This window comes from Pituophis catenifer, unplaced genomic scaffold (genome assembly GCF_029215685.1).
Source record: "Pituophis catenifer annectens isolate HBS135680 unplaced genomic scaffold, rPitCat1.0.hap2 SCAF_6, whole genome shotgun sequence".
Lineage (NCBI taxonomy): Eukaryota > Metazoa > Chordata > Lepidosauria > Squamata > Colubridae > Pituophis > Pituophis catenifer.
This window is the reverse complement of record NW_027256886.1, coordinates 74,450,563-74,474,020: the sequence shown is the minus strand read 5'-3', so window position 1 is coordinate 74,474,020 and position 23,458 is coordinate 74,450,563. Positions and strand designations below refer to the sequence as shown.

Genomic DNA, 23,458 nt, shown 5'->3' with positions numbered 1-23,458 from the left:
GCTATCAACACTTTCACTTAGTCACAGCTTCAATGTGTGTTTCACTGGTTTCTAACATTGTAATTATTCCCCCAACCCCTTAAAATACTCATTTAATCAAAGCAGCTATGAGGAAGAAAGCAAATCTAAAGCAGGTGTCAAGGAAAGAACATTTAAATTACAAAAGAAATGCCTCGAATTGTATTTGTAGCTGCCTGTTCCAGATGAGACTGCTTCTAAGAATTCAAAAGCTAACAAGAGACAGATGAGATGGCAAGAAGACTGAGGGAAAATATCTTGTAGGGACATAAAATAATAGCTGTGAGAGAAATCAAATGGCCCTGCAGTCAAAATGCTTCGAGTTTTCTCTGTAGAAAGCACTGGTTTACACATTTAATAGCAGTCAATGCATGTATTTCTTCTCATCTTTTCTACTACCTTCTCTTTCATTTCATTTCATTTCATTTCATTTTATTAGATTTCTATACCGCCCTACTCCCGAAGGACTCAGGGCGGTGCACAGCCAAACAATAAAAACACATACAATACAAAATTTAAAAATAGAATAAAATCAAATTAAATAATTTTGGCCCCGACAAATTTAAAACCCCAAACTTTTAAAACCAATTTAAAATTGAATATATAAAATACTAAAAGATATTTAAAATTTTAAAAATCTTTTATAAAAGAGGGGGAAAATTAGGCCAGGCCGGCCTGGTGAAATAGTAAGGTCTTTAAGGCATGGCGAAAGGTGCGCAGATCCGGGATCCTCCGTATCTCTGGGGGGAGGTCGTTCCAGATAGTACGTGCCCCCACAGAGAAGGCTCTCCCCCTGGGGGCCGCCAGTCGGCATTGTTTGGCTGACGGCACCCGGAGGAGCCCCTCTCTATGGGAGCGTACCGGCCGGTGGGAGGCTATTGGTGGTAGTAGGCGGTCCCGCAAGTACCCGGGTCCTAAGCCATGGAGTGCTTTAAAGGTGGTAACCAGAACCTTGAAGCGCACCCGGAAGACCACCGGGAACCAGTGCAGCTCGCGCAGGAGGGGTGTTACATGGGAACGCCATGTCGCTTCCATTACCACCCGCGTGGCCGCACTCTGCGCCAGTTGGAGCCTCCGGGTGCTCCTCAAGGGGAGCCCCATGTAGAGAGCGTTGCAATAGTCCAGGCGGGAGGTGACAAGGGCATGAGTGACCGTGTGTAACGAGTCCCGATCCAGAAAGGGACGCAACTGGCGAATCAGGCGAACCTGTATCAGTATCATCATCATCATCATCATCATCATATCATCATTATTATTTTATTGTTTTGTACGTACACTGAGAGCTTCTGCACTGGAGATGAATTCCTTGTGTGTCTAATCAAACTTGGCCAAATTATTCTGCTCTGCTCTGCTCTGCTCTGCTCTGCTCTGCTCTGCTCTGCTCTATACCATCCCATCCCATCCCATCCCATCCCATCCCTTGCATACTGTAGGAGAGGACCAGGCTGAGCCCGAGGGAGGGGTCAAATGCATCATAAGTCATGAATCCCTGCACACCTGCAAGAGATCTAAGACCAGCCCACCTCGAATGCCTTCTTAATTCCCACTCATTTCCCTTGACTGTTAGTAGATCAATTTCTTGTGGAAAGCTTGAATAAATCTCTACACTCATTTGAACTGCCTGAATCTCCTGATTTCCCTGGCACTTGACACATACATGCAAACTAGGCATTATATGAAATATTTCAAAGCCTTGAAATAACATCATAGGTTTTATTCAGTGCTATGGTTTATTAGCAGTGCCAATTTTTAAGTTACATTTTCTGGAAAAGTGCTATCAATATACTGCTATTTTCTGGACTTGCATTGTGTTTCCCCAAAAATAAGACCCTGTCTTATATTTTTTTGAACCCTGAAATAAGCGCTTGGCCTTATTTTCGGGGAGGTCTTATTATTTTGGGGCACGTGGAGCAAGATGGGCTCCTCTTGCCGTCTTACCTGATTTCCAGTTCTGCGTTTAAATATTTTCGGGGAGGGGTTTATTTTCGGGGGATGCTTATTTTAGCACATGAGCTCAAAAGCCCAATTGGGCTTATTATCAGGGGATGTCTTATTTTCAGGGAAGCAAAAATGTTCATTCTTTTCATTCTCCTGATGTAATGGTTGTTTGCTGAGATAAACAATGCAGGATGAAAAGCCCATTAGGCAAATTAATTAGTTGCAAGAATGTTGATCAGTTGGCACAGGGATGTCTGAGTTGTTTGTTGTCATTTTTCTGAGTGCAATGTGCGGCTGCCTTTTTCCAAATAGGATTCTTCCCCCATGAAAGTGTGGGTGGGGTGGGTGGGAGGCTTCTTGCAATCGAATTTGGCTCTTGGAAACTATCTGGAGACCTCCCTATGATTTCCTTGAGCATAATAACCAGGTGGCTTGCTATTCCTTTCTTTAAGCATTTTTGTTTGACTTACAATACTGGAATTTCCTAGGAATCTCCCATCCAAATACTAAAACCAACTTGGTTGTACAGAGATATGGTGTGGAAGGGAAAATGTGGAAGGGAAAATGTGATGGAATACACATGGGTGCACATCAGAGGTGGGTTTCAGCAGGTTCTGACCAGTTCTGGAGAACCGGTAGCGGAAATTTTGAGTAGTTCGAAGAACCAGTAATAAAAATGCTGACTGGCCCCGTCCCCATCTATTTTCTGCCTCCCAAGTCCCAGCTGATCGGGAGGAAATGGGGATTTTGCAGTAACCTTCCCCTGATTCGGGAGGGAATGGAGATTTTACAGTATCTTTCCCCTGCCATGCCCACCAAGCCACACCCACTAAGCCATGCCACGCCCACCAAGCCACACCCACAGAACCAGTAGTAAAAAAATTTGAAACTCACCACTGGTGCACATGTAGCATTGTGTACAATGTAAAATTTGTTACTACCGGTTCTGTGGGCATGGCTTGGTGGTGGGGGTAATGTGACTGGGTGGGCATGGCCAGCTTTTTTTTTTTTTTAACTTTTAGAAGCATTTTTTTCTACCGAAGGCTCTGATGATCAGGCAAATCAGCTGGGATCGTCAGAGCCTTTTAAAAGCATTTTTTTTACAACCTCTTCAGCCGAAGAGGTTGTAGAAAAAATACTTTTAAAAAGCTCTGATGATCCCAGCTGATCCGCGCAATCATCAGAGGCTTTTTTTTTTACTTTTAAAAGCATTTTTTCTTCAGCCGAAGAAAAAATGCTTTTAAAAGTAAAAAAAAAAAAGCCTCTGATGATCGTGCGGCTCCGCTGGGCATGGGGGGGAGGCAGGGATTTTTGCTACTGGTTCTCCGAACCACCCACCACCACCACTACCGGATCGGGCAATCCAGTCCGAACCGGGAGCATTTCACCCGTGGTGCACCATAAACAATATGCTTCCTTTTCAAGAATTGGAGTGTTCCAGTTGAAAGTGATCAACTTTCAACCAAAATCAAATATTGCTTTTCAGCTCCAGAGTTTTGTTTAGACCTACCAACCAGGACTGATAAGCCCAAAGATTTTCCCTTGCTGCATATTTGCCTGCACCATCCTCATTACCTACAGTATCTGGGTCAACTACCAAAGCTATAAAATAGTGCATTTTTGGCTCCTCAGTTGTCAAGTTCAGTGGGAATAAAGGGGGAACTCAGAGCCCAAGTTCATAGAAAGACTGCATTTTGTAATGAACTAAGTTCTTTTTTCTGACTATCAAGTTTCAGGCAGTAAAAGTTGAGAGAGAAGGAAAGAACTTCCCTTTGTCATACAGGGTTAAATATTAAAAAATCAAAGCAGATATGTAGCCTTAAGCAAATAATATGCTGACCTACTAAATGTCAGGCTGTTTTTACTGTGATTTCCATAAAAATCATCCCTTCTGCCAGGCTGCTCTGCTAATATGAAATAATGCACCTTGAGTGGGCCAGTATCTGTCAGTAGCTAAAGAAGAAGAATTATACAGCAATTGGTCCTGAATCCATTATGTAAACTAAGGAAATAGCTCTCCCTTTTCAAAAACAGATAATTGGGCGGGAGATAGAGCTACAGTCGGCTAGCCTGCATTCTTCTATCTGGGTTCACAAAGTAAGAATATTACTCTCTGCACTAAGTCACCTTCCCATGGTGAGCTTGAAACTGTAGGGTTGAGCATCTACACAAATAAGGAACATCCAGAATGTGTGTTTACTCAGAAGCCAGTAATCTGAAGTCAATCACAAGCTGAACTTGAGTTATGGTCACTGCATGGACACAACCATGAAATTTTCTTGACCACAGGATAGAGGTGGTTTGCCGTTATCTTTTTTGTGTGGTATTTATTCAGGTTCTCAGTGTAATCTATTGTCCTGTGATTTTTTCTGACAGTCTGTTATCTTGCAGTTGCAAAATGTCTAGGGCAGTGATTCTCAACCTTGGCACATGACACATGAAAATGTGTGGACTTTTACTCCCAAAATTCCCTCTGCTGGCTGAAGAATTCTGGGAGCAAAAGTCCACACATCTTCAAGAAGCCAAGTTGAGAAACACAGGTCCAAGAGTCTGGAAATTCTCAATCATCCAGGTCATGGTTGTCCCAAAGGTGCTTTTCCATAAGGCAACTGGACATTCTTGGTTTTTTCCTGGAAAACATTTCACTTCTCATCCAAGAAACTTCTTCCGTTATTCGGTTCTGTTATTAGGTAGGTAGGTAGGCAGGCAGGCAGGCAGGCAGGCAGGCAGGCAGATGCAGATGAGGGGGGGAGAGATAGAGAGGGAGGGGAAAGATTTATTTATTTATTTATTTATTCGATTTATATATGCCGCATTAAGCAATAGCCTTCATACTGTTGTATATACCTGCTTAGTAGGGCTTTTTGGGGGCCCCTGAGCGGTGTTCTATTGTATACAAAGTCAGTGTCAGGTTTTCAGGCCATCTTCAAATAAATTGCGTCTCAAACAAAGTCTTTTTTGAAACAAACTTCCATTTTATTTAGCACGGCAACTTTTACACTGACTCCATGCAGCCAGCACTGACGCGCTGACCCAAAATCCCTCCTCTTCCTTCCCCCACTCCTCTGCATTCATTGGCCATCTTCCCAATCACTCACCCCTAATCTACTGCTCCAATTCAAAGAATTTCCCCCCTCCCATCCATCTCCTAGGGGACATTATCTCCAGCTAAAATAAGTAGGTGAAAGGCAACCGTCCCGTTGCAGACACTTGCGTTCTCCTTCTTAGGTCAGCACTAGGATAAATGCATCTTGACGTGCTGACATCCAGCTTATTGCCCCCACAAACTGGGTCCTCATTTTACCTACCTCGACAGGATGGAAGGCTGAGTCAAACTTGAGCCTGGTGAGAATTGAACTCGCAGTAATTGCAGGCAGCTGGCAGCTAAGTACTACTTTAACAGCAGTAGTTTAGTCCACTGCGTCACCAAAGATCTTCTTTTAACAGGTTTGAATTACGTATAGGGCTACCTCTACAGAAAATGGACAGTCATATAACTGAATAAACAAACAAACAAACAAATAAAATTTCCAGCATAGCCATCACTTATTATTAGGCCTGTTTACATGGCTATAACTGTATTTTACTGTACTGCTAATGTTTATGTAAAAAAAATACTACAGTGCCATGGAGCAGGAGCACAGTGGGAGGTGTATCAGAAAATTTAACTCCCCTGATTTATTGTATTTATTTGTGCTTGTAGATCCCTAAATTATAAGTGTTTGCATGATGATTTTTTTTTTTAAAGGAAGGTTATCTTTTTTTTAATCTTTTCTCTTTTTTGCTGTATCTAAACATTGTTAGTTTGGATATGAATCTCTCCTGAGTGAAAAAAAAAAATCTTTAATCCCTGTCAGGTTATAGGGGCAGTAGCAGAGAGCAATCACAGAATCTATTTATATTGACCTTTCTTAGCAAGTAATTTAGAGCTAGAGATACTTTTATTTATTCAAGTAAGAATCATTAGTTATTATGGACTATAAAATCAAATAAGGATTGCTTATTTTTGATGCATTTAATCCCAGAACATTAATCCCAACATTTTGGGGTCATTTTGATTTGCTTTGAAAAGTGTTCTCTTGAGTTCCAGAAAATTGTAATAAAATCAGATATTAACTGAACATACAGTACTGAAGCGGATTAGGGGACTAAAAATTCAATTAAGCTATAAGAGTTATTGATTTTTACCTCTAAAACAACCTAATTTTATTCTAGTGCTATCCTTTTATGAATTGAGGAGAGAATACAAACCAACAGAGACTTTCCATAACTTACAAAATCATAATAAAAAGATAGGCATTCAATCATTCATGTTTAAAATTGTTTCTAAAACTTATGATTGAATAAATAACATTAAAAGCACAACTTCTTGAGAAGTAAATGAACTAATTTGTAGGTGCACAAGAAAGATAGATTTTGGCACCTTAAATACTGGCAGATCTAGTATGGCATGAATTTCCATGGACTTCAGAACCCATATGGATTTTTATTCTTTTCTGAAAAAGTGAAATATTTCCAAAGAACTTGGACTGGCTCCATAATAAGGTGGGAAGGTAACAAATAAAGTAATAAATAAAGTAAAAGCGGGTCCAACTAGATGATCACTGAAGGGCCCTCTTTGTTCTTAATATTGTAAAAGAGAAAATGCTTGCAATTATATCCAGCATGAAGGCAGGCACATTCCTTTCTAGGAGGACTCCTACTTCAAGGCCTCTCAGTTGTCACAGATAAGGACAGTCTAGGTGATTTACACTTTGAAGGTCAGAGTAACAGAGATGTCCATATTGTTGTTTCAACAAGAGATAATTTGAAAAATATGCTTCAGTAACTTTTTAGAAGAATTATTATAACTGTTTTGCAAACTCAGTAATTAGGAAATGTCAATTAAAAAAGAAAAATATATATGACCATATGAATTGCTGACTTCACAGAATCCTTTGTTTGAAACTGTATAAATGTTCTGAGCTAAAAATCATACGTCGCTCAAACTCTTGATAGCGATACCAGGGTTTGATCCTTTATTGCAATAAATAAATAAACTGATTCTGTCTGCCCTAAAAGGGATGTTTTTTTAATTCCCTATTTCCACAACAATAAAGCCAGTCAGATGTGAAGGTTAAAGAACATATAGTGGGAAGACTAGATGGATTAGGTTGGGAGTGTTGGGAGAAATATCCATCTGCTTCAGTTCCAAGCCAGGAGAAAGACTGGAAACATGGAGGCTGATTGGAAAGATGGTTTAATGATGAAGCAGAACCACCAAGCAATAGCAATAGCACTTAGACTTGTATACCGCTTCATAGTGCTTTTACAGCCCTCTCTAAGCGGTTTACAGAGTCAGCCTACTGCCCCCAACAACCTGGGTCATCATTTTACCCACCCTGGAAGTTGTTCTGCCCCAGCTACAGGTCCCAAGAAGTGTAGCACACACACACAGCTCCAAAAACTCCGTTTAATACAAACAGATCCCTTTCAAAATGCAGGCTTTAATCACAGATGTCCTTATTAGCCTGCTATGAATTACAGAGATTAAACAAACTCCGACAAGGGTTGGCAATCAGCCCAGAAACCAAGTTGTAACAAAAAACTCACTCTCAAAATGCTCTGCGTAGGACCAAACGTTGTTTCCAGCAACGTTTGCTATCTGTGTGCGAACTTAAATAGGCTAAGGGAGTGGCCACTTAACCCCAAGCCTTACTCTCGAGGAGACCTCCTCCTGAGTAGCCACTCCTGCCTTTTGGCAGCCCTGCATGCTCGAGCATTGAGAAGAGGCTCCTCCACTTCACTCTCTTCACTTGAAGGAGCCTCTGGAGGTTCTGAAGGCCCTGGCTGAGTCTCTGCCTCTGGCACCACATTCTCTTCAGCCTCCTCGCTGTCTGACTCAAGCGCTGGCTGCACAGGCTGCTGGCGCGACACCACACTAGCCTCCTCGTCACTGGGATCAGCCACAATCTGTGCAGGCCGCTGGCGGGCCACAACTGAAGGATGGAAGACTGAGCCAACCTTGAGCCTGGTGAGATTCGATCTGCCAAACTTCTGGCAGCCGGTGATCACCAGAAGTAGCCTGCAATACTGCACTCTAACCACTGCGCCACCGCAGCTCATGATTCTGGGCAGCTGACCACATGGAGTTGAGAATGAGGGTTTTTTATACCTTTTCTTGGGCTTTGCACTTGAACTTTCTGTTCCTGTTGGCAAGAACATGTATTCTATTGGCTGTTGTCAGACTCCTGTGATACCATGTACAAATCCTAGGAGTTTGTCTGAGCTAAGCTTGGTTGAAGTTTGGCTGATGCAATGAAGGGGCTTGTTGGGCAATTCCTATTGTATCTTTGTTCAGACCTTGCTGCAGGGAGTAATGGATTCCCAAATCTGTTTGGGTGGGGCAGGGAGCAGGGGTTCTGAGTTTCTGTCTCTGTTAGGTTCAGCTTGCAGCTTACCCCTAACTTGTTGGTCAGGCAATATATCTGTTCCTTTAAGGAACAACTGAGCCACGTAATCAGGGTTAGCTGAACCCTGTAATTAGGCTACAGTGCATAAATAAGCAGCACAGAGAAGCGTTCCTTCTTCCTGGTTCTTCCTGCTTCTTCCGGATTGATACCTGATTGTATCCTGTTGCTTACTGCGTCTATTATATGGTACTGTATACCAAGAGTTACTAAAGTCTGTTTGCTTTGGTAAGGGAAGATACTTACTGGACTGATATTACTGTTTATGACCTTGGACTGTTTTACTTACACCGAGACTGTTTGTTATCGATAAAGTATTATTCTCACACGAGCTGGACGTTTATCTCCTTCCCTGTGTGTTTCTGCTCTGCTCGTTGCACAAGCAACAAATACTTTTTACACACACCCTAACATTGGTTATGGGCCCAGAACATTCGAGGGCTCTTTAATTTGTTTTTGTGGAAGTGAGAAGTGCAGGCAGTGGGTGTAGTAGTCAAGATGATGGCTTTTGAGCAAGGTACAAGTTATTCTACCATAACCCGGTTGGATGGAACAAACTATGTTACCTGGTCCACAAAGTGCTGTCTACTTTTGCGAAAAGAAAGACTGTGGGACATGGTTAATAATCCACCGGACATAACTGCATTGAATGCTGATGACGAAGAAGATGCCAAGGAGATAGCGAAGTTTCACAGGGACAACGAGCGTGCTTTATGCATCATTGGCCTGACACTGGGAGACCAGCAACTTGTCCATTTCCGGGGCGAAGAGTCTGCTGCGAGGTGTTGGTCAAAGCTAAAGAAGCTCTACGTTCGTGACTCTGTGGGTGTCCATATCTACTTGACACGGAAATTATTTCGCTTACATCTTCAGAAAGGAGGAGACATGATGGCTCACCTGGACTCCATGACAGGGCTTTTCCAGGAGCTACATGAGAAAGACCTTGTGTTTACTGAACTGCAGCAAGTTTATATTATTCTTTCATCGTTGGATGACAGTTATGACTTTTTTGTTTCATCATTAGAAGTATTGTCTAGAGATGAACTAACATTGGCCAGTATAACTGGTAGGTTACTGGATGAGGCCAAACGTAGGCAAGAACGAGACCAGTTAAGGATGCAACAGCAACCAAAAGCGGAAGCTGTATATGAGAATGTCAATATTGTTAAACGCTGTTATGCATGTGGGGCTAAGGGGCACATTGCAAAATATTGTAATAAGAAGGTATCTGCTAGAAACTCTGCTAAACCCAGGAAAGGGTGTAATTTAGCAACCAGTTCATCTAATAATATAAAAGATGATTGGTGGGTGATTGATAGCGGTGCCTCTCAATCAATAACAAAAAACAGAAAACTGTTTCTAAATATGAAGAAAAGTACTAAAAAGGTCAAATTAGCTAATGGCTGGAATGTGACTGTAGCTGGGGAGGGACTTGTTCAATGTTCTATTAGTAAGCACCCTTTACCCATGCTTTATATCCCTAGTTTGAAATATAACCTTTTATCTGTAAAGTCATTACTACATTCTGGGTTTACAGTAACTTTTAAAAACAACAAATGTTTGCTTGAATGTGAAGGCACTGTAGTTACTGCAGAATTAGAAAATGACTTATTCGTCATTAGGGATAAGTCATTACTGTTAGTTCAGTCAAAAGCTAAATTTAGAAATGTAAAGCCTCATGATGAATGCGTACATTTACTACATAGAAGGCTTGGTCATCTGAATTTCAGGTTGTTGAATTTGACTGTTAAGCAGTCTAAAGGCATAAAATTAAGGGCTTGCAGCAAATACCTGAATTGTAATACTTGTAACCAGCATAAAAGTAAAGTTACACCTGCAGACTGCTGCAATGGGTTTAAAACAACTAAACCTTTGGAGGTAGTCTTTTTAGACTTAATAGGGCCAAAGAAACCCAGTTTAGGGGGAGCATGCTATATTTTGAGTATAGTTGATCACTTTACCAGATATGGTTTTTGCTACCTTATGAAGTCCAAAAGTGATACGTTCCAATGTATCACAAATTGGCTTCGTTTTGTAGAAAGGAAGCAGAGGTTTAAGGTGAAATGTATTGTTACTGACAATGGAACTGAGTTTACTAACCATCAGTTGGCTAAGTTTTTGAAGGATGCTGGGATACAGCATAAACGTTCTGCTCCTTTTCGGCCGGAACATAATGCATTTATAGAACGAAGAGGCCAGACCCTACAAGCTATGACTAGGACTATGCTGGCTGATGCTTGTTTACCTGATAAATTATGGGGAGAAGCAATACTATGTGCCAATCATATTTTAAATAATGTGGTGCACTCCTCTACAGGAAAAATACCTTTTACTTTATGGCACGGGAGGAAGCCTGATTTAAGTTATATACATACTTTTGGTGCACCAGCCTGGGTGCATATACCAGTTAGTCAGAGAAGGAAGGACCAACAGAGAGCAAAGAAAATGATTTTTGTTGGCTATGAGGCTAACCATAGGTCCTATAGGTTCTGGGAAACAGGAACAACAAAAGTTTTGTGTAGCACTAATGCTAAATTCCTAGAACATGAAGGCTGGGACAGGTTAGAAAAAGCAGACTATGGTTTTACAGATGTAGATGTTAGGATAGACCATATTCCTGATGATAGTTCATCTGAGATGGATGATAAACCATCTATTAAGGTTGAAGAACAGGAACAGGAATCAGGGTTAGGGGAGGATGAACCCAATATACCTGATGTTAGTCCTGTTATGCCTAGACGATCGTCCAGGGACCGGCATCCACCAGATCGCTATAAAGCCACAGTGGTTTGCCAAGTAGATATCGAACCATCCAGTTATCATGATATAAAATTATATCCTGAAAAGGAGCAAAAAGCCTGGCAAGAGGCAATGGATAGAGAAATTGATTCTTTGAAGAGGCTTGGTGTCTATGAAGTTGTAAGAATACCACCAAATGAGAAACTTATAGGCTGTAGGTGGGTCTACAAGGTAAAGAAAAGTGTAGATGGGGTAGTAACCCATAAAGCTCGGCTTGTTGCACAAGGGTTCTCACAGACAGATAGAGACTATGATGAGGTTTTTGCTCCCAGTTTACGAGCGAGCACTTTGAGAACGATGCTTGTTTGGGCAGCTAGAAATAAATGCTCTATTACTCATTTAGATGTTGAGACAGCTTACTTGAACGCTCCGTTGAGGCATACAATATATATGAAGAAACCTCCTGGTTATGATACACAGGATAGAACTGAGTGTTGGAGGCTACAAAAAAGCCTATATGGTATTAAAGGCATATGCTGATGCCAGTTTTGCCAGAAAATCTACGTCTGGAATAGTAATCATGTTGGATAACTGCCTGATTGGATGGAGATCAATTCGCCAGAAACACATAAGTTTGTCTACCATGGAAGCGGAGTTTTCTTGTCTATCACTTACATGTACTGAACTGATTTATTATAAACAGTTGTGAAAGATTTGGATTAAGAATCTGAAATGTAACTGATACCACTGTACAATGTATGATTTGGATGTGTATTTCTGTTTCTGTATCTATTGTGTATATTGTCCTGCCCAATGGGGAGAATGTTAGGTTCAGCTTGCAGCTTACCCCTAACTTGTTGGTCAGGCAATATATCTGTTCCTTTAAGGAACAACTGAGCCACGTAATCAGGGTTAGCTGAACCCTGTAATTAGGCTACAGTGCATAAATAAGCAGCACAGAGAAGCGTTCCTTCTTCCTGGTTCTTCCTGCTTCTTCCGGATTGATACCTGATTGTATCCTGTTGCTTACTGCGTCTATTATATGGTACTGTATACCAAGAGTTACTAAAGTCTGTTTGCTTTGGTAAGGGAAGATACTTACTGGACTGATATTACTGTTTATGACCTTGGACTGTTTTACTTACACCGAGACTGTTTGTTATCGATAAAGTATTATTCTCACACGAGCTGGACGTTTATCTCCTTCCCTGTGTGTTTCTGCTCTGCTCGTTGCACAAGCAACAAATACTTTTTACACACACCCTAACAGTCTCCCTTAATATTTTTATTTCTCTTTTAGGGGAAATATTTTATCCTGAATTTTTTTAAATATTTCTCAAAATTTTTCATTCTTCTAAGAGAGGGGTGGGTGCTAACTTTCTACAGAAGAATAAGAAGAGTTTTAGGCCAAGCCATCCTCAGCCATTTGATTGAGGAAGGGTTGTTGTTTTTTTTGTGCAACCCATCCCTGATTTCTCTTAGTTTTGGCCGGTTTTGAAAGACTTGGCAAAAAAAATCAAGCTCACCACATGGCCACAGATTTCCTACTAGAGAGCATCATGAGGATGATAGCCTTCAGGCATTGTTTAAATAACTGTGTAATTCAATTTGTTTTTATTGCATGGCGTTTAATTCCTCTTTCCAGCATGTGATTTTTGGCCTCAGGCAAGCCGGGTCCGTTTTAACTCTACAATTAAGGAGGGGTGTGAATGTAATATCTCGCAAAGGGCTGAGTAAAATTCCAAGCAAAGATCTGTTTTGGTAGTGATAATCTACTCAAAATAAGTCTATTGGGATTTTCTTTTGTTTCCATTCCCCCAAGTGAAGCTTTATTCTTTTAAGTGCCTTTAGTGAAAGATGAATCAGGGCTAGATACACTGATTAACACTACTCAGTGAGTATCTTCAGTGTTTCTTCACAGCCGTACCTGACATGCAGATATTTGTAAGGGGGCCTCAGACTGCTAGATTATTCAACAAGAAAAATAGCATTGGGGTGGGCAGTTTTGAGGGAAAAAATTGGCAGTAAAAGAAAGTCTCTTTTTTTTCACGCAGCAAAAACCTCCATTACTTCATATTTTTATTTATTTCCCACCTTTATTGTTTTTATAAGATATTTGATCGAGATAGCAAGCACACTTATAATACAGGTAGTCCTCGACTTACTTCCAAAACAGAGCCCAGAATTTCTGTTGTGAAGCAAGACAGTTGTTACATGAATCTTGCCCTATTTTACCACCTTTCTTGCCACTATTCTTAAGTGATTCACTGCAGTTGTTAAATTAGTAACACGGTGATTAAGTGAATCTGGCTTCCCCATTGATTTTGCTTGTCATATGGTTGCAAAAGGTGATCACAGGACCCTGGGGTACTGCAGCTGTCATAAATATCAGCCAGTTGCCAGGCATCCAAATTTTGATCACTTGATCACAGGGATGTTGTAACAGCTGTAAGTGTGAAAAATTGTCGTAAGTCACTTTTTTCAGTGCCATTGTAACTTTAGTCACTAAATGAATTTTTGTAAGTCAAGGACTACCAGTACTTCTTCCTCCTCCACAATAACAACCTTGGTAAGTAAGTTGAGCTGATAGAGAGTAACCAGACCAAAGTGTTGTGGCCCGCACGTGGCCTGTGCGGCTGGTGGCTGATTCAGACAGCAAGGAGGCTGGTGTGGTGCTGCGCCAGCAGCCTGTGCAGTTGGCACTCAAGTTGGACAATGAGGCTGGAGAAGATGTGGTGCCAGAGGCGGGGATTCAGCCAGGGCCTTCAGAACCTCCAGAAGCTCCCTTAAGTGAAGAGGACAAAGAGGAGGAGCCTCTTCTCGATGCACGGGCGTGCAGAGCCAGCAAAAGGCAGGAGTGGCTCCTCAGGAGGAGATTGTTGTGACTCCGACCCCCGAGCCCGTCTTATCGGAGGGAGAAGACTCCGAAAGTGAAGGAGAGGAGTTGGCAAGGCCTCCTTCTCCAGGACCCTCCTCTCTGGCAATGCCTCAGGTGTCTTCTGAAGGAGAAGAGATAGGCCAGGAGCCAGGCACTTCTGAGCAGCCGCAGTTAGACAGCAACGGAGATAAGTCTTGGCTGGATCCCCGACAGCGTCAGAAAGACAAGCACGCGCAGCAGAGAAGGAGGCGTGCCAGAGATTAAGCTGAATTTCTGGACCACACCCCACAGGGGATAAAAGGGGGTGTGGTGGCCATTCAGATTTTGTGACGGACAAAACTGAAAGCTAGCAAGTCATTCTGCATTTCTGGAACTTTGTTATATGCTCTGCTTGGATTGATTCTTGGACTGGACTTGACTATTCTTTGGCTTTTGTGGACTTACTTTGATGTTTTCGGTTAGAGGAGATAAACCTCCCTTTGTAAGTAAAAACTTTTGGCAAGCAGCCACTGGGTTGCTGCCAATTCTGTTATCAAAGGAAATTCTTGTCTGCTGGTTTATTTTAACTCTTGGTCGACATGCGTGTGTGCGTGTGTGAGACGGGGACAGAACAGAGATCTCCTCAAGAGTAAGGCTTGGGGCTAATTGGCCACTCCCTTAGCCTATTTAAGGAGGAACACCGACTGAAGCAATTTGCAGGGAACAACTTTGTTTACTCTCCTTCGTGCCTTGATCTTAGTTCCCTGCAAATTGCTTATGGTTGGCTTCTGCCAACTATAGTAAAATTAAGATTATTTATTCTTTGGATTCTTGTAGGCTGTTAAGAAAGTTAATTAACAGCCTTTGTTTGAAAAAAAAACTTATTTAATTTAGTAAACTAAGGTTTGTACAGACTTTATGTGTGCTGCATTCTTTGGGGTCTGTAGCTGGGGCAGAACACAAGGTCACCTACTCGGCTTTCCTACTTAAGGCACGATTACAATTCACAGTTCTCTGATTTCTAGCCTGGTGCCTGAGCGCTAGACCAAACTGTGCTATTGGCCAAGTTTTTTTTTAAATTGATCTAAGACCATATCCAGTGTGACTGATTTTTTTAAAAAATGTATATACAAAGTGTTTGGTAAACAGAGAGAGAGGTCCCTGCAGATTTTACTCTGCTAGTTGTTGCCAACATAGGGGGCAGTGCTCATCTCCATATCAAGGCCATTGAGCCAGCGCTCTCCGAAAACATTTCCGCAGTCATGTGGCCAGCATGACATCACGCAGTGTTGTTATCTTCCCACCAAAGTGGTACCTATTTATCTACTCACATTTGCATGCTTTCAAATTGCTAAGTTGGCAGAAGCTAGGACAAGGAGGGGAACTCACCCCGTCACGTGGTGTTCGGGTCGATGGCTTTCCAGTTGACAAGCCCAGCGTCTTAACCACTGAGCCACCGCACTCCCCACAAAGTGTCTGGGGTTAGATAAACATATTAGGGATTAAGATGGACAAGCAAGGTACAGCTTTTTTGGTTCATGGGCTTGTTTAAAGCATCTGATCTGTTCCATATGTTTCTATAGAATTAATAGATAGTCTCAGAACTTCTTTCTTGAAATAATGAATATAGCTCAAGAAATCTGAGGCTTTTTAGTGTTTTAATGAGAAATAATCCATTGTGTTTTCTTGTCTTCTCATATAACACCCCCATAAACTGTAAATCTATTTTTTAGGATTAATATAGGGCTGTGTCATAACAAGGAAGATCTCATGCTCCAAGTAGCGCAAGAACTTAGTGAATTCTCCAGAGTGATAGTTAAATTTATTTCTTTCGGATTGTCTGCAGCATTTTCTAGCATGGCAACTCCTGGAGGACCCATTGCTTTCTAACACACATTTTTTCTCATTAGTAGACAAGGATGTTGGCAATTACATATTCAGAGGGAGGCAGTAGGTCTTGGAGAATAGATTCTGCTCTCATCTTTATCCATATACAGGTTATCTTGACCTACAACCATTCATTTAGTGAGCATTCACAATTATAACAACACTGAAACATTGACTTATGACCAGCTCTTGCATCTATGACCATCAAAGCACCCCTAGGGTCAAATGATCAAAAATTGGGCATTTGGCAACCAGCATGTATTTACAATGGTTACAGGCAGGGGTGGGTTCTACTTACCTTTACTACCAGTTTGCAATGGGGCCACCCGCGTGCTTCTGCACATGCGCAGATAATCATTTATGATGCCCGGGCGGGTGGGTGGATTCTCCCGCCGATTTTACTACCGGTTCTATAGAACCGGTAGTAACTCACTTAACAACCCAGTGGTGGGTTGCTCCCGGTTCAGACCGATTTGCAAGAACCGGTAGTAAAACCGGCGGGAGGCCCTGCCCACCACCCCGGATGTTGTCATTGGTGATCTGCGCATGCACAGAAGCTTCTGGGCATGTGCAGAAGCAAGGCGGGCGCACAAGCAAAGCAAGCGGGTGCCCGTGATCCTGTTGCGAACTGGTAGTAAAGGTAAGTAGAACCCACCCCTGTAACAACCGCCTTGTTGTTGGAATGGAAATTCTGGTCCTAATTCTGGTTGTAAGGCGAGGGCCACCTGAATGGGGAATCAAATTTGCCTGAAATTTGCCTGAAATTCTGGGACCAAGAGCATCTCTAGCACAGCTGATCTTTTTTAAAAAAAAAAAAGCTAGGAGTGACAGTAGAGTAGGAATAATTGAGGCTGAGCAATTTACTACTATCAGTATAAAACGCTTTGTGAAATGCAAAGCCCATATCTTGCATCTTTCTTTTTCAGTCTCATTTTTTAGCAAAGGGGGATTTATCAGAGTCTTGAGTCAACTACATTCTTGACAAAATTCCAATGGACATAGGAAATATTTATTGATTACAAAAGTATGAAGGCTATTGGTTAACGCCTTGTAAGCCTCTTTGAGTCTCCAGACAAGGGCGGCATATAAATTAAAAAAAATGTTCTACTATTTATGCTCTACTACGACCTTCCTTAATTTGGGAGGCATACATTTTCTCATCTGCTAAACAACTCTAACCTGTTTCCAGCTTGAGCTTTCTGATTTCCTATTTCAGCTTTTGAAGGATACTTTGCCCCAGAGTCCTCTGTTTTAATATGTGTTTTTTGAAAGAGCACTGAAAGGCCATCCATAACCTGTCACTTCCCTTGATTCCTTTAACTTAAAAAAAAAAAATCTGCAGTGGTCAACAAAAAGCTTTGGATAACTCCTGCCCTTAAATGATTTTCCAACTTGAGGGAATAAAGAAAGCTTCTTTCAGAATTTGTCCTCTGACCTGATAAAACTGCTAAGTCCAAAGTGGGGCAGGCAATATTTACTGCAATTGAAGTAAAGAAAGGCCAGTCTTCAAAAGTGAGCAAAGCAAAAGCCATGTATTTTTAGCTTCGTATAAATGCTAGAATGTTTCATTTTAATTCACAACTTTATTTACTCCCCCCCCCCCCCGCTTTTCCATGGAGGTTTTCTCTAATTGGGTAGTGATGGCTGCCCTAAAAAATAAAGAATTCTCACCCATTCCTCATTTCCTAGCAAAAGCGTTCCTATTTTTGAAAAATGTTGATATTCAGTGGGGAAAAAAAAGATGCATATCTCACTGTAGGATTCCTATGTGATATCCCCGAGGGAAAAAAACTCATAAATGTGCAAGTATGCATAATGTATATGCAAGTAACCCCATAAAAGATACAAAGAACCCTTTGGCTGACCTTGGGTAGGACTGTCTTGCTTCAAAACAGTAATTTTATTAATTTTACTTTTTAATCTTTGTTCCTACCCTCCTGCTCTTTCATGTTGAAAGAGAAACCCAGCAATAGTTTATAGTTTTAAGTCACTTTCTGAAATAAAGGCAGTTTGTCGTAAAAGCAAGCCACAAATCATATATATATATATATATATATATATATATATATATATATATATATATATATATATATATATATATATATATATATGTTTTCTGAGGTTTTCGCGGGTGTTTGTATGTAGGTCTTTGGTTATTCGGGTTTTCTCCCGCGTAAAATTGGAGGTTTCTTGGCAACGTTTCGACGAAGTCTCATTCGTCATCTTCAGGCTGGTGTCTTTGGCTCCGTGCTTCCAGGAGCAATGTGAGATCGCAGCTGTCTCTTCCTTTTAACTGCTAGTGGAGGTGTGAGCTGATTGGGTGGGAACTTGGCTGTGTTCTGATTGGGTGGAGGTGTGTTCTGATTGGTTAGGGGCTTGGCTGTGCTCTGATTGGCTGGGGTTGTGTTCTGTTTGGGTGGGGGCTTGGTTGTGCTCAGCTTAGTCTGAGTTGCAGGGGGATTTGAGCTGGTGAGCTGCGTTGTTGTTGTTTGGCTTCGTGTTTGTGGCCGTGCGAGCTCTTCATGGTGGGTGTCAGTCTGCTTCATGTATGGATTGGAGGGGTTTAAAGTGGCTAATGATGCAGCTGCGGTCTGGCTTCTGGTCCTTGGTCGTGGCTCATTATCAGTGTGGGTTTGAGTCTGCTTTATATTATTTGAGTCTGTTATATATATTAACAACCAGATTGAAACATAATTAACTGTCTTTATCGCAATACAGTCTAAAATAGCGAGATGGCGAAATGTTTCCATAATTATATAATTAGAAACCTGTGTTTTATCTACAAATTGCTCTAGCTCACTAATGAAAAGGCAATAATAGGAAATTGGCACTGATTTTTTTCCCTTATCCCAAAAAATTATTACTACCAAGTGCCATTTGGGGATTAAGCCTGAGATATATGCTTGTTTATTTCTTTAGCAATATGTATTGTATCTTTATTTCAAATTATGTCTATTGCTTGCAAATTGATGGGAAAGAATTGTTAATCCTAAAAAATAAATAATTTAAATGTATAAGCTTTTTTTCTACAATTATTTCTTTCCTTTAGTCTAGTTTACAATTCTGGGATTATTATCTAGTCACCCATCCAAGGTACTTACCAAGTTCATTTTGCTTAATGCATACTAGCTCAATTTAGATCATTTCTTTGGTGTAAAAAAATCCTCAGAAAGGGTAATAACAACTAGGATTTTTAGAACAGATTGTACCACACTGATAAAGCCAGACAAAAGCACTGAATTTACATAAAGATGGGAGAAAATTAGCTTTTCCATTAAGTAGGTTTTTCACTTGAGACAATGTGGATATGCTGGAGACCTTGGCATTCTGAAAGGGGATCAATCTATTACAGAGTATAAGAGTAAAAACTCATCAGTAGGAACAAATTTGTTTTCACATCACAGGGCAAAACCAAGTATTTTTCAGACTACTAAAAATTACTTACAAATATTTAGGTCCATAGCATGGCTATAAAAACATTTAAATACTTATTTCAAACTTAAAGTTTTTGTTTCAAAGAATGATCTGAGGTTTGAGGGATTCTGTTTAAATAGAGGTGCTTTTTCCATCTGTATGTGAGTTTAATAGAAAAATAGAAAGCTGCTTTTTATTAAATTAAACCAAAAGTCAATCTGGCTTAGTTTAATTTACATTATTAGCATTCACTTCAGGCTTCAAGATGCATGAATTAGCTTACAGCCTTTTTATATATAATAATTTTTATCAAAGTTGAAAAATACACAGCTAAAGCTAAGACAAAGAAAAATATAAAAAGTAAAAAAAAAAGTGAAGAGAACAACAAAGAAATAAGAAAAAAGAAAAAAAGATAAATGACTTCCCTTTTCATCAAGACAATTTCAATAACTTATCACCATCTCTAACATTTCAACCAAATATAGCTAAATGTCTGTGGAGATTCTTGGTCCCAAAAGTGCTTTTTCAAAAGGCAACTGAACCGAAGAAGCTTCTGGATGAGAAGCAAAATATCTTCAAGGAAAAACAAAGTACGTCCAGTTGCCACTTGAAAAGGCACCTTTAGTTCAAGCAAAGATCTCTTCATTGCATATCTTACCTCTTATCTGTACACAAATGATAAAGCCTTGTCATTCAATCTTAATCAGCAAAACTCCATTAAGAGTTACCAGAAATAACAACATGTATATATTAACTTTAATGAAGTAAATCAGGTTCATACTTCTTTACTTTTAACACAATAGCTTATTTTCTTTAAAAACACAACAACAAAAAATTTCTATACCCCGTATCTTATCTCTTATGTATAAACAAATATTTAAAGCCTCATCATTTGAATTTATTCAATACAGATTCATTTAGAGCTACCGGAAACAACAACATATAAAAAAATCTTCATCTTTAATCTCTTGAAAGAGTTTCCCACAAATTAATTTCATTTGAAAGCTCCGAGCTGCAGCTTGAACAAAGTTGACTGTCCTTCAGCTCCCAATGCTTCAAACCTGTGTTGTTGTTTTTAAGTCACAAGTCATGTTCCACTGTTTGCAATTCCATGGACCGTAGCACTCCAGGCCCCCTGATCCTTCACTATCTTCCAAGGTTTGCCCAAATCTCATCTCATCCTCTGTAATTTCCTTTTGCTTTTGCCTTCAATCGTTCTCAACATCAGGTAATAATACAAACCTGTAGGAGACTGCTATTTTATGGTTTCTTTGCAGGGAGCAACTGTGTAGAGAATTTATGGGTGATCCCAGCTCCTCTCCTTTATCTGGGGCAGTGGTGGGTTCCTCCTGGTTCAGTCCGGTTCGGCCAAGCCGGTAGCGGTGACAATATGATGTCACCAAACCGGTTCTCCCCCCCCTTCCTCCCACCCCCACCCACGTTATTCTTACCTTTTATTTGGTCCCACCTAAATTTTTTTACTACCGGTTCTGTGGGTGTGGCTTATTTTGTGGGTGTGGCTTGGAGGTCATGTGACTAGGTGGGCGTGGCTAGCTGGTCAGAGTCATTTCTGGAAGGTCCTCACACTTACGACCAGTCCTCGCACTTACAACCCGACTCATTTGTTTGCTTTTAACACTGATCAGCTGTAGGACGGCCCTTTGAAGCCCCGCGGCAAGAATTTAAACAGTTTTTTTCCCCTCTAGTCATCAGCTGGGACTCAGGAGGCAGCAATAGATTGGGGGTGGGACCAAATAAAAGGTAAGAATAACGTGGGGGGGAGGGTGGGGGGCGAGAACCGGTTCGGTGACGTCATATCGTCACCGCTACCGGCTTGGTCGAAACAAACCGAACCGGGAGGAACCCACCACTGATCTGAATAGCTGACTGGCAGTGATATACCCTGGTGTAATGTCTTTCGGAGCCCAACTAAAGGTGTCCAAGGCTGAACCTGGGGCCTTCTGCAGGGAAGGCATATAAAAATATCACTAGCTTTGTCTCTGCATTACATTCCTCAGATGCATTTCAAATTAATGTTTTGAATATATTGAATATATATCTTGATTGTTAGCAACATTAACCGATTTCTCACTTTTAAAAGAAACATTGGTAGATGAATTGCGTTTGACGTTACTGTTTCTTCTTCCTACAGATGTTCCTGTTGAGAAACTTGCTTCCATGGAGTCTCTGCAGTGTGTGAACTTAAAATCCAACCCATTAAATGAGGAGGTTCGGGTGATTGCCAAGCCACTGATCAAGTTTGACCTTCTGACATCTCCACCTGTTTCCCAAGTTGGAAGCCATGTCTGACCTGGATTTGCGGCCGTAGGAGGTTGCAGTGAAAAAGGGAAAGGATATGCCATGATGGCTGAGCTAAACCACTCCTAAGCTGCATCGCTCTGCATGTGTGTTAGGTTTATGCAAAAAGTGTGAGTTTTTTTTTTTCTTTTGCAAAGTGATGGAGGTTGCAGCCAGAACTAAACCGCGGATCCATAGAAAATATGTGACTAGAGAGGGCGCTTTTCATTGAATGATGAAAAGGAGAGAAGGGAGGACACTGCCTTTCTAGGCTGTAACCACAGAGAAAAAGGAAGGGCAAAAGTGACCAACTGTGTGCCAAGGAGATGATTAGATGGTGTGGATGGGCACCTTGTATGGCTGAGAAAAGAGGAAATCAATCTGTGGTTGGAAAATTGCTTGCAAGTTCATGAAAAAAGAACAGTTTTTAACTTGGCTGAATTTAGATTCAATTCTTTGGTGTTTTATCTTCTCCACTTGTATGCAAGGAAAAGCAAGGAGCACTTGTTTCTTTACTTACAGTGCTCGCAAAGGACAAATATATCGAGGATAAATATACATCTAGATTCAGAGACACTCTAAAAGATTAATGTGGTCCCAGGAGTATAAAATATAACCTATTAGCTGTCAGGTACAAAAGATCAGGACCATAAGTTAAGTTGCAACACAGAAAATTTGTTCAAGCCTACACAGAAGAACATAGTCAACTAAAGTTCAGTACTTAATTGGCGAGAAGTGTCAACAGAATTTAGACTTGGACCGCTTCTGGGAACATAACAACTCTAAGCTGATGACACATTTAACTCCACTCACCAGTTCTGCCTGCTCTTCACCTACATAAACTAAGAGATTCTGTAAAGATGTGGATGTAAATCTAATCCTAGTACAAAACTATTATCATCTGCCTGGAAGTAAATTCTTCTGATAATTTTTGTGCTGTATGAACCAATATTTAAATCTGGGGCAGTGATTTGATTTACAGTGGTTTGTGTTTCCAGTAGCCTGTGACATCAAACAGGTGCATATATGGATTCTGTCCCCTTTATTTATAAAGCATCTTTCGCTGTATCTTTCTTGAAATGAAATGCTCTGTTGTTTCTTAATCTCACCCTGAAGGAAGAAGCTTCAGCCGGGATTACTTTTGTTGTCCTCAATTACTGAGTTTTCTATTTCATTCCTTGTTACAGTACAACTTGAAATTGACAGCTGCATGTAGTGCCATTTTTGCAGGAACATCTTTAGAAACACAGTCCCGGAGGACACACTCACCAATCAAAATAAAACTAGTGGAAATTTCTAAACAATAAAAGATTTTTGGGAATTGCCAGGTATTTCTGTACACAGATACATAGGTAGAGTGCCAGGATCAGATCATGCACATTCTGCCTTTAGCTGAGGACTGTATGAAATATATTTTTCTCACCCAAAGAATGGTTGCTGGATATTCCTGTGAAGAAAACTAAAGGAGATACATCCAGAGTTTGGACTAGTTAATCCCAGTCTTCAAAAACCAAGCAAGCCTACAAAGGAAAATATTTGTAGCTCAGGGTTGAAATGAGGAGCCCTTGGTGCTCTCTGAGCCTGGTTGTTTTCTTGCAAGAGGTTTCATTACCCAAATTACATGACATCATCAATGCTAGTCACTAGCACTGATGATGTTACCCAGTTAGGGTAATGAGACGTCTGCAAGAAAACAACCAGGCTCAGAACTGAAGAAGCTTCTTGGGTGAGAAGCGAAATGTCTTCAAGCAAAAACAAAGGAAATCCAGTTGCCTGTTGAAAAGTCAATTGGTCTGGATGATTGAAAATCTCCATCGACAACTAGGTTCAGAGAGTACCAAGGACTCCTCACCCCTTT

General features: G+C 40.9%; 1 protein-coding gene across 4 annotated transcripts in view; it reads left to right on the top strand.

Annotated features, from left to right (window-relative positions):
* LRRC20 (leucine rich repeat containing 20) overlaps nt 1-23,235 on the top strand; it is a 109,838-nt gene extending 86,603 nt beyond the window's left edge. For all 4 annotated transcript variants that reach the window (XM_070945271.1, XM_070945270.1, XM_070945268.1 and 1 more), the window contains one exon: nt 21,455-23,235. In XM_070945271.1, coding sequence (XP_070801372.1) covers nt 21,455-21,612 — 158 coding nt within the window. In that variant the 3' untranslated portion in view covers nt 21,613-23,235. The remainder of the gene's footprint in view (nt 1-21,454) is intronic.
* The last annotated feature ends 223 nt before the right edge of the window (nt 23,236-23,458 follow it).